General features: G+C 38.1%; 1 protein-coding gene across 4 annotated transcripts; it reads right to left on the bottom strand.

The window, feature by feature from the left end:
• Positions 1-10: 10 nt before the first annotated feature.
• LOC131301036 (uncharacterized) lies at positions 11-11,373 on the bottom strand. Of its 4 annotated transcripts, XM_058327130.1 has the most exons (14): positions 11,169-11,369; positions 9,407-9,514; positions 9,168-9,299; positions 7,342-7,950; positions 6,940-7,087; positions 6,399-6,749; positions 5,784-6,281; positions 4,550-5,424; positions 4,362-4,447; positions 4,049-4,267; positions 3,489-3,617; positions 2,299-2,643; positions 1,395-1,510; positions 11-494 (listed from the first exon to the last, which is right to left on the bottom strand). In XM_058327130.1, exons 1-14 carry the CDS (start codon positions 11,268-11,270, stop codon positions 385-387), a joined length of 3,828 nt encoding a protein of 1,275 aa, XP_058183113.1. In that variant the 5' UTR covers positions 11,271-11,369; the 3' UTR covers positions 11-384. The 4 variants fall into 4 exon arrangements, with proteins under 4 accessions (XP_058183113.1, XP_058183114.1, XP_058183115.1 ...); XM_058327131.1 differs by lacking the exons at positions 11-494; positions 1,395-1,510 and having other exon boundaries at positions 2,423-2,659; positions 11,169-11,373; XM_058327132.1 differs by lacking the exons at positions 11-494; positions 1,395-1,510 and having other exon boundaries at positions 2,474-2,643; positions 3,484-3,617; positions 11,169-11,372.
• Between the last annotated feature and the right edge of the window lie 351 nt (positions 11,374-11,724).

Genomic DNA, 11,724 nt, shown 5'->3' with positions numbered 1-11,724 from the left:
GTGTTTGAACTTGAATAATAATTTTTTGGAATTATTTTTCAACAGATCAACGAGATTAGCAAGTGAGGAGTACATGGATATGATAAAATGGATAAGGAAATGAAAAAATTTACATGCACAGATGTTCGGCTATGATTTACTCGTACTTTCTTTACCGCATGGGCTACATCATGCCTAGTTCGAACTTCTAAGCCATTTACGGCAAAAGTTACAAATTCTCACCTGAATTGTACACCTCAAAAACTGTCCACTATGCGTTGGATGGTAGTTTACGTGCCACAATTTAAAACGAATAGAAATCCAGCCTGGCCCACAGATCCATATATATGCAACCATCCTTGAGCATGAGTAACTTGTCTAATTACCGGTAAGCCACCAAGTAGATCAGAAAAGGCCCCCTTGTGAGTGCAAATAAACCCTCAGCTGGTCTCCACCGGCAACTGCCAGAAGACCTGATTTTGAGTTACTCGTAGCGATACATGAGACCCCAATACCTGTTATCACTTTAAAAGTTAGAAAGAAAGCACAAATGAAGTGTGCCTCAGTTTGATACATCTTTGACACAAAAAACTCCAATTGTACAGAAGGCCAAACAAAGCTTAGAAAAGGAGGATGCTGATTGCAAGTATCGGGTCCTATGTCCCCTGGGATGCAGATTGCTCCAATACGAGGAACGGAAGCGAAACACAATAACAATGCGCCACATGCCTAAATTGTGGTACAATAGGACTGGTCCTATAGATTATGATCTTCGAAATTACTTATTTTCAGAGATAAAACCCTATGAGAGGTCGTACTGACTGCCTACTGCCTAGAGCAGTAGAGCTTTATTTAGGTACAAACACCATTAACTAGGGTATTAGTGCTTTCTGGTAAAACACATCAGGTCTGTAAATTAAACAACACGGCGTTTTGTGCTTTTCTTAAAGTATTACTCCAGCTTTATATGTGCTTTTCGAAGGTACAAGTACAATTTATAGGGTAACCAACTCGATCAATATGCTTTTAAAGCTGAACAAAGTCCAGCAAATATCTATATAGGTCAGCTGGACAAACAAATGAAATTTATGCACATCAAATTTAACCATATTCTGGAATTCCCACCAACTGCAAGAAAAATGGATGTTGACAACCTATAAGGAAACTTAATTCCAGTAATCAAGGAGGTTTTTTAATTGCCTCCTGGGAAATAGATCCTCTACTATGCACTGACCATTACAATTAGAATATCCAGCGAGGATAGGGCAAAATATTGCACGTAGTTGGTTGAAGCTTTTGTAGTAAGATTTACATTTTCATTTTCCGATGCTGAATGCTGAGACCAGATAAGTAAACGAGGTCTGTAACTGACGCATTAGAACAGGTACTAGTTACGAGGTGAAAGTGAAACATACCTTTGAAACACAGGAGATCCTTAACCTTGCTTCCTGTAGACAGTTCCCACGTGTAAACAAGTCCATCACCTGTTCCAATAATACCATGGCCAGCCGATGCACCAATTGCAGCAGCCCTACATAATAGTGAATTCTACATTTCAGAATTCTTTTTCAAGTAATTAGCAAGTTCACATCAGCAACTTAGCGTTGTCAGGCAAGAAGCCACCCTCGACTCTCGAGGGTGAACTCAATTTACAATGTAAATATGTACACCCTTGCTAATGCTATAGAAAGCAACGAGAGACACAATTTCTTAAATTCAAAGTGATCCTAGTACTGCATGAAAATGCTTTCACTTGTCATGTTACACAGAGAGGATTCTCTTTCACAGAATGTTCAATGTGAGCATAATATGCAGAAGGCAGTAATGAACAATGTACTCAATTTCCAGCTAAAATATGTGGCAAGGCATTTTGATGGTCTTCTGTTGGAATGTGGTACAACCGCATCAACCTTGTCATTCTGGGTGGAAATTATCACTCGTTAATCAAAATATGCAATGGATAAAAAGTTTTAGTGCAGGAACTAAGTAGGATAACATTGCAGAAACATTTTTGCAATACAGAAAGAACAACAATGATGGCTTTCTGTTGTCCCATCAAAGGATTTAAATAAGCAACATCTTTCTTTTTTGCAATTCCTGGTCATAAATTCTGTTTATACTGCAGTGCCATAATTATTTGGTTCAGTTATCATTATTCTAAAGCAAATGGCAATTAAAATCCATGCAAATTCAAAACTCTATTTTTTGAACAGCTATGCAAATTCAAAACTCCATCTCAAGTTTAGAATTGGGGAGTCGACTTGTACTTTCTAGTTTCAAACATGGAGACACATTTCTTTATAATGAAACTATTAGCACCTTGAGTCCAATGCACTTCCCAAGATCACCCTGTTTTTCACCAGCAGAGCTAGCCTCCAGAATCCAACTGGGTTTGTTTTGCGGTCAGTAGACTGAAAGTCTTGTTGAACATCGTTTTTGCAGACAGTTGAGATGAAAAGCCAAACAGCAACATCTTCCCCATCTATTGGAGTAGACATATGATTCCCACACTGCTCCAAAAACAATGCTTTTCTTGCAGCTGCTAGGTCATTGATGTGACCATGAGCTTTACTTTGCCATCTAAATAGAGCGATTGGAAGGAATTGACAAACTGAAGTACTTGGAGAAGAAAATCTTGCTACAAAGGTCCGCGTGGAAATATCCCTGAGAATAATGGAAACTGCTGTGCATCAAAATCATTGCAAAATGACCAATCAATATTGTAACCATCTTTTTCATAACAGTATTGAGACCATAACTATGCAACATAGACAGGGATATAATCAAATAACAAAAATGTTGCAGTAGCAGAAAGCAGAAGGAAATTAATAGAACATAGTATACTCCATTCCTCACTCCCACTTGCGTACACAGGATTCTGACTCCAGTAAGAACCAAATAACTTCCCAAACTACCAGAAGAGAAAAGAGATACGGTTGTAGTTTGTAAATTAGTCAAAGGATTCTAGAATAGCCAAATGCCAATTTTGTCCATTTACACAAATATCAAATTACAATAAAATTTCATGAAAACCATATTTCTATTTTCCATTACCAAAGCACGCCTAATTTGAACAGTGCATCATTCATTTCCTAGTGCAAAATCTTCCGGTATATGATGAACTTAGAAGTTTTAGAATGCTGTCTTCAGCCTGCCCTAGCAGAAACTAAAAGCATTCAACGTTAACATTCATTTCAACAAGAAATACATTCAAGAGAATGGAATAGGACAAAATTGAGAATTGTTTTAGAAGAAATTAATGGTCCACCTAGATAACATTTATTTTATGTCCCTGGAGGTAATGAGTCCAAATCCAGTAACTCCTTTTTGTGACTGCTTTTAGTAGAAGTGTAATTCTCAATATCTAACCACGCCATGCAATTTTTGAGTATCTTGAAAGACCTTAGAACGGGTAGTTTTGTGCATGAAGGAAACTACAGGTGCATATATAGGAAAAAGTAATACAACATATAAGTAGGAACTGCAACATAAAAAGCAGCATACCATACCATAAACCAAATTCCCCGAAGCCATTATGGCCAACAACAAGAGCAGCACAATGGGGGACTCTCTTCAACTCAACTATGCACGGAAATATGCAGTCAGAAGTTGATAGATCACATTCCTCTATCTGTGCACTGCAACCAGTGAATTAGAATATAACCGAAGCGTTTTGAAATGCCAGTAGATAATGAAAGACGAAAACATCAAGATAGACGAAAGTGCTGATAAAGTAAACCAACAACCAGCAACAATTTACCAAGAACTATCAGGTTTAAAAAATGGCTCTACCAAAATGTAAAATTACCCATGCCTCGAATTAAGTTCATGAAGCTGCCATTATCCTAATTACAAAGAACTTTATTGTAAATAGCATAAAATTTTTGCAAACTTTATATAAACGAACACTGAGGATTTTTTCTGGTAGAAAGCAGAGCATTGACAAATGATTGAGAAAACGGAACCTTGACCACTAAAAACAAAAAAAAAACACTATGGCCATGATTCCAAGGACAAGCAGGAACTATAAGAAAAGGCATGATCTAAATTGGAAAAAAATACACATTACCTCCACGTTGAGTTCATGATCCATAGGTGCAATTTCCCACTCTCTTCAACGCCGACAACATAGTTAGGTTCACAAACTAATAGACAGTGAACATCGTCAACTGTCTTTAAAGTTGCCACAACAGAAATATAACCATGTTTTACTTGCACAACCTTTACTGCATAATTCTCAAAGCATTCCGATCTACAACCTGAGCATGGACACTGAAGTTTCCCTTCCCTAACAGATGGATCAAAAATTAATGCTCCATGATTGATGATTTCAGGACAAAATAAACTGAATGTAACATTGCAAACAACATAAAAAAATCCACCTGCAATGAGGAGCTTTCATACTTTTCAGTAAGACAAGGCACTGCCCATCTGGAGTGAATTGCAAACCAGATCTTTCTAGAGTAATCTAGTCCAAAGAAAACAAGGGTCACATAAATAAGTGAGCAGACAAGAAACAACCCCAAAGAACAGTACTATGAAAACACAATTATAGCATATAAGAACTTACTTCTCTACCAAATGCATCTTTTGAAGTTGGCAAGAGTATTTGAGTGTGGCCAATAAAAGAAGGGCATCCTAAGCTTTGCTGTTCTAGCGATACCTTGTACACAAACAGGGTTCTTCTCTTATCCGCAGAAACACCGCATAGAACACAAATATAGATTTCTTTCTCTTTCGTACTCAATAACACCAATGAAATTGGCAAGGGGTGGATATAACATCCAACTAAGTCAATTATTTTCTCCATTTTGTCATTATCCCCCATGTCCATTGGAAGCTTTAAGCGTGAATCATCTGCAACTTCACTGTTATTCACACAGATATCCCTTCCCTGTTTATGAAACCGTGATACAGGATTGCTCATATCAACAATATTTTGGCGCCTCTGCAGCTCCTTGTCAACTTCGGCCAGAGATTTTTCATTGCATGAAGAAGTTTGATTAATAACCTCCAAATTGGTAGCGAAACTGGAGGGACCCATAAATGATTGGCTTTGTAAAACAGCTGCCACATTATGAAGTCTACCATTAAAATTATTGGTAAATTTCTGCACGTGCAAACTGTTGGTCTGTCCGTCATTTATGGCATCAACACCAGATGAATAACTTGTATGTGGGTTGGAATTGAAGGGGCTAGCTGGCTGAATATCTGAGGCAAGCAACAAGTTTGTGGCAGTATACATGTTAGGGCCATAACCGTCATTAACGTTTCTGAATATGATACTTTCTGTGAGAGGACCATTGTGTTTTCTTGTCGAAGCTTCATTTTGGATATGGGTAAAGGAAGTATTGCTAGTATCAGCTTCTCCTTCTTTAAAAATGATTTCCCCATGTGATACTTGAACAGATCTCGCAACGCTTGTCGAGTTGTCATCGACTGTACCTATCGTTGTAGGAACATGATTGATTTCAGGATTTGACTTGATCTAAAGGAAAATGGAATAAAAAACTTCAAATCTTGAAATGGTTTATCAGGCAATTTCGGTGCAACCATAGCTCTTGAATTTCAAGATCAATAGATCCCAAATTCTTGTGTGGTATCTCTTGATCTTTTGACAGAAGAAAGTTTTGTACTAATTGCATATCAGTCTACAAAAAAGAATGATAAAATAACTGGTTTTCCAGAAGCTAGTGGAAAAATATGTTGCCAAAGGAATCTGACTAAGCAACTTTGGAGAAGAATGCCCCATGGTATAACTTTTAAGCAAAAAACCAAAAGAGATCAATGGCTCAGAACAGTACCTTTAACACAACTTGGTGATTCATTTAGGTCCTTTTCCTTGGAATGGATATCACAGTGCATTACCTTTTCATCTGAATGTCTGCAGATATCCTTGTTACTTGCAAGGATAACATGCTCACTAGAAAGCATGCAACCTAAGGTAGATTCAGGTATGAGATTATCACCATTCTTAGGCCTGCCAATTGAGGACATAGGTGCTTTGTTGAAAGTGAAGATGTCATTGCTGTCACTGCCACCAGCATGGCCAATTAATGACTGAGCTGATGTATCAACATTCACAGGCAGTCCCGAATCGTCAGACCTAGGTATGCTTTCACCCAAGGCTGCTACACCAGCTTCAGCGGCGTCAGAACCAGATTTACCATTCTTGACGCTATCATGAACCACAGGTGGATATAGTTCAAAACTTGGGACAACTAAACCGGGTTCTGCATTTAAGATTTGCATCTTTTGCTTTTCCTTCTGGTCTAAAAGGGGACTCTGAGTATGAGCTTCAGCTGCAATTTTAACAAATGAAATCGTAATGCAATAGAAGGAAAAGAATGTCAATTACACATAAATGAACTGTGCCAGGTATGAACAACAAATGCCATGCTTTGCAAGTTATGGTTTACCGGGGGGTGGGAGATCTGCATGGTAGTCTGTTCTGTTAGCTTTCTTCTGGTTTTGTTCCCAACAAGGAGAATTTTCTGAACCATTCTTGATTTTCTTTTTCTTCCTCGAAAATGTTTTGAGCAGTGGGAGTGCTCGAGGAAGCAGAAATGTCATCATCGAATTGGCTATGTCCTGATCAACTGAATCAAAATCACTCTTTTCAGAACTTGCAGTTAACGTGCCCATCTCTTCGAGTGGATGCAACTCAGGTGCCGGACTCTCAGAAACCACTAGTTTTTCAGAAGTCAACTCACTTCTCGCATTGCAAGGACTTTTCTTTAGCCTATTTGGTTGAGGATCAGAAGTAGTATCTGCCAAAAAAAACTTTACTTACGGAAAAATAGGGGGAGAGGTGGGGCTGATGATGAAACATTGTCGACGCATAGTCGCAAACAAGAAGAAATTCAAAGAACTCAATTAGAAGATACAGTGTCATAGTCAAAAGGTATATGCTTCTTTTTCGGGGAGTCCAGATTAAAACAGTATAGGATTGAGTAATACCCTGCAGAGGATCCAAAGAATCAGGAGCACAAAGATCCATATCACTGACATTTTGAGTATCTTTTGGAATTGGCACTTCACCATCTTTATCTTTGGACAGCATTGATGAACAGAGCATTTGAATTTCAGCATCTTTTGACCTATCAAGCTGTGAGAGATTAAGAATGTTTCCTGTAGTAAACCAATTGGTTTCTCTTTTTACTTGCAAAAAGAAGACGCAAACGACAAATTTACCCAAAGTTGTTCGTTGATGCTATTTTGGCAAAAGATCTAACAAAAATAAATCAAAGTATATAAGAAAAAAAAATTGCAACCATAATCATGTACGCATACAAAATTCAGGTCTCGTGCATCGGAAGAAAAAGTAAGTACATAGTGCTAAATTGTAGGTAAGATGCTTACATGTTGATCAAGGGGTGATAAGTTGCCAGCTATTCCAGTGGATATGCAATTTTCAGAACTAACATGATTGCTTTCTTTATGGGGAGGCAATTCCTTTCCAAGATGACCAAAATGTTGAGATGATTCCAAAGGCAAACTATCATTGACCAAATCATTTTCTCTCTGAACTGCAGTTTCCAAGCTTGTTGATGCTTCCATAGCTTCCGGATCATTACTTCCGTCATGCTCTTGATTTGAATCAGGGTAAAGGATGGAAGTCCTGCCATTAAGATAATTCTGAAACCCTTGTCTGGAATTGGTAGTGTCATCATTATTATGCATCTGAAGATTCTGATCTTTAGGCCTGAGTTTTTTAAAGCTAGCTTCACATGTTGAATTAAAAGTTGTGGGTTTTCCCCTCCTGCTTCGCTTCCCTTTAATCTGTGGTTTTGCAGAGTGCAATTGGTCATCAGGAGATGTACATGATTCAGTGGATTGAGAATGATGCTTTGTTCCCAAATCCCCATTGCTACAGCTGGATGGTAAGAAACTCTGCTCTGCAGTTCCATCAACATTTGCCACCAATTCCCTAAGTAACCTCTGAACAAAGGGGTTTTTGAATCCAAAAAACTGCATAGGATGCAAAGAAAGGAACTATACTTAGCACAATAAGCTATATCAGATTTCCGTGTCCTTCAAAATTCATTAAGGTTAAAAGACACAAAACAATGTACAACAGACCATAGCCAAAAGAACAGGAAATTGAAGTTTAGCATTATGGGCAAAGAGAAAGATCACTAACACATCAAGGCACCTCTAGTAAGCCAAACTATTGTAGTTATGAAATACCCCATGAGAATGTAAATTCAAGCTAGTGATGGTTCAAAAGAAATGCATAGGTAACGATAGTCCACAAATGCACGTTAGTGAGGCCGATGCATGGTGCATTATATGCACACGCCTACCCCAACATTGAGGCATTTTAGGACATGGACAGTCAACAGTTAATATATGGCCAAATTACTTTGCTTAAATGCGCCTAGGAAATTAGGCACTAAATCTTAGAAACAGTGAGGAAAAAGATTTGTTAGTCCAATCTATCTTTACGTGTTTTCGAGTCAACAACATTTTCCCAATGTTCTTGCCATTTTCTGTATCCAAGGGTCCCAAGATCACTTCAGGTGTTCGCAAGCCATCATCATTTTTCTAAATTTAATTTTCTTTCACTTTTATAGATCCATTGACGGACGATTGGTGAATATTAAAGACAGAAATAAGAAATCACAGCACTTGTGAGAACTTAATGCTGGCATTACAGTTGGACAAGAATTTTTTTCCTGGTACAGGAACTGTGATGAAGCCAAGTGGTTCAAGTTGAAACAAAAGGCTATCAAGAAAGCAGAAAGACCTAATGACATCACTTTGAGTACAAATCATTTGCTAAAAATTGAGCTCAATAAACAGATGAGGTATCCTCTAACTCTATGAAACTCTACGAAAAATGATTAGTTATTGCACCTAAAACAGAACCAATTTAAACGGGTATATTCAAGGACGTTACAATCGATGTAGACCAAGTTTACCCATGGAAGTCCTTCTCGAGTGTGATAGGATTTTGCATGTCCATGTTATGCCATGACAATGCTTGGACGCAACTAATTCACAATATAACAACCATAGAGAAGAAACTTGTGTATTACCCATACCATAGCATCAGAACAAAGTTCTTTTCAAAAAAAAAAAAATTTATTACACAATACACTGGCAGAAAAAATGTCACAGGATCCAGAGAACAGCTATTGACTGCACATGTGCCCCAAGGAAATTGCACCAACACCAAGATGTACCTCAATACCCTCGATATTACATGAATATCTCTTTCCATGCCACAACTTTAAGCGAGGGCAGCCTTTCTTTTGAAAGCTTTCCCATGCAATATCTGGAGTTTGCCCAGAACACGGCGGTCCATCAGAAACAATCTGCCGAATGCATAGACTATTAAAAGGAGGGAGGGGTTGAGGATTTAGCAAATCTAATGACCAGAGGCACGTAAGCTGAACAAAAACAGTTGAGAATAGTAACAGACCGAAAATAAAGGGCCTTTGAGACCTTCATGAATTTCCATTTTACAAGTCATTCCATTATGTGTCCGTACAGCTTTGTATCCAACTGGGTAAGGATAGCGATCTTTACCCTGCAAGAAGGCACAAATTAGCAATCTTCATATACAACCTTTAGAGCGATGTCATATGTAAAACAACAATCAAGCATTATGCAGGTTTCTCCACACAGGACAGGATAGCTAACGAAACCACTGGGAGCATATTAATAACAAGCTGCTCTTGGCCCTCTAATAATGCAATGTCCATACATCAAACCACTGGGAGCATTGCAATCTCTTTGGACATGCTTTTTTTTCCTTTGAATTACTCCAGTATGAAGATAAAAAGTTAGCACATCAGCTCATGTCAAAACAACTCACTCACTTCCTGAATTCTTACCAAGTTACCATGCTGCATAATATTTTGTCCCTTCAGCTGAAAAATTATTCAATGGCACAGCATTCAAATGCTAGTGCCTAGTGCTTTATAGACTTCTGAAACTAGCTTTTTCTCAACATTCTAGTAGTTAACATATTTTAAAATGGACGTTTTAGAATAAGTTATACATTTGATTGTTCTAAACTTCTATTCATCAAATCTATTGGACTTTCTCAGTTTAGCGTCTGTTATACATGGAGGATGCACCATTCTCTAGACAATGGGATGACAATACTGTTCTGCATGCCACCTCACTCAATACATTAAAGTTCATTTAAGTTCCAACTTCACTTATGATTTATATGCACACAATGCAATTGAATCATCATCACATCATATCCAACATCACTGAGACTAAATACGAGTTGTAGCTGTCAATGCCTAATGTTTCTAAACACCTATAGTTGTTGCCAGGTTGGTTATTCTTTTCCGTCCACTTCTCTAGTAAGTCCTATATTCCTTTAAGGTGTTGTTTATTACTTTACACCAAGTGTGTTGCCACAATTTTCTCACTTCGAAGTCGATCCCTGTTCAACTTAGCACATTTATATTTTACCGCAGACTTGAGTTAGCTCAAAAGTATCAAATGCACTTGCTGCATCAGGCCCCTATATTCACTGTTTGCTTAACTTGCCATAGCACTATCGATCTACCTATTCAGGTACTTCAACTGTCGTCTTCCGAACCAATTTCAATCCCTAGCGGATTTTCAATTCAGTAGTCTTCACACTATAGGTTCACTACTGTGTTCAGCGTTAATCTTATCCTGCTTTTCCCTTTCAAACGTATCTGCAAGGGAATCGTTTTATGTCGTATGGCTTAATCTGTATTCGGAGCTAATCTGTAGATGTTGTATGGCTTATTTAAATGGATATGCTACTTCTGTTGACCAAAAAAAAAAAAAAAGGAACGTATCTGTACAACAATTCACCAAAAGACAAAGCGCCTGGTAGAATCAAGAAAAAAACTTATTTACGGAGGAGTAACTCTTTGCCGAAATAGTGTTTTTTAAATCCGGACCATTGATTGCCGAGATGAACCGGTGAGACTGCGCGACTCCATGAATAAGTTTTTCACGGAAGTCAATCTCTAAAATCAATAGCTACAAACAATCCTTCGACTACAGGTCAACATAATCGAAAATCGTCGTGTGTGTACCAAATGACATTTTCGACCTAACTTCAAATCTTCACAGACTCACCAAAACAACACTCTTCGAACACGATAGCAAAAGCACACGTTGTATTGCTTGTCCACAGATATATAAAGGCGTATACTATATTAATGCAGAAGAGCGTGTAAACAAACCCTAGAGGAGCTCCAGTATTTCTTGTCCCAGGGGCCACTGTACAGCTTTCCGATTGAGATGATTTCGAGGCCGTCCGATTTCTCTTCGTCGGGTTTCGCCATTGAAGTGATTCAGGACTCGTTATCTCCCACTCGAACGCTGCGAGCTCGACAAATCATGAGAGAGAGAACGGGCTTAAATGGCGGGAACGAATTTTAGAGAATAGAGGGGAGGGGGCTTAAACGGCGGGAACGAATTTTCGGTGTTTTAGGCTTGCTTTGGATCCTATTGAAAAGAGAGGAAAAGAAAGGAAAATAAATTGAGTTTAAATTCTTTTAATGAGGTGGAAATCCCATGGTTTTTGCCGCCCATCGTGGGTTTCATCATGCATTCATTATTATAATATAAATTGTTTATTTTGTAGAATTTGTAAAATAAGACTCGCTGTGTTTGGTTGTCTTTTTTTAGAGTAATTTTCAACTTTCGGCACAGTTTTTAATAAATTTTTCTCTCTATCTCTTTCCATTCATTACCACTCCAACTCTCAAAAATAACTTTCTAAAAGCTCAATTAAAC

The sequence above is a fragment of the Rhododendron vialii genome, chromosome 9a (genome assembly GCF_030253575.1).
Source record: "Rhododendron vialii isolate Sample 1 chromosome 9a, ASM3025357v1".
NCBI classification, from domain to species: Eukaryota; Viridiplantae; Streptophyta; class Magnoliopsida; order Ericales; family Ericaceae; genus Rhododendron; species Rhododendron vialii.
This window is presented reverse-complemented; position numbering and strand designations above follow the sequence as displayed.

Excerpts from the sequence above, each read along its gene's own strand:
- LOC131301036 (XM_058327130.1), bottom strand. The coding sequence starts at position 11,270 with ATGGCGAAACCCGACGAAGAGAAATCGGACGGCCTCGAAATCATCTCA. Across the intron at positions 3,618-4,048 it reads ATCATGAACTCAACGTGGAG|TGCACAGATAGAGGAATGTG; the intron begins GTAATGTGTATT and ends CACTGGTTGCAG. Across the intron at positions 495-1,394 it reads GGATCTCCTGTGTTTCAAAG|GTATTGGGGTCTCATGTATC; the intron begins GTATGTTTCACT and ends AAGTGATAACAG.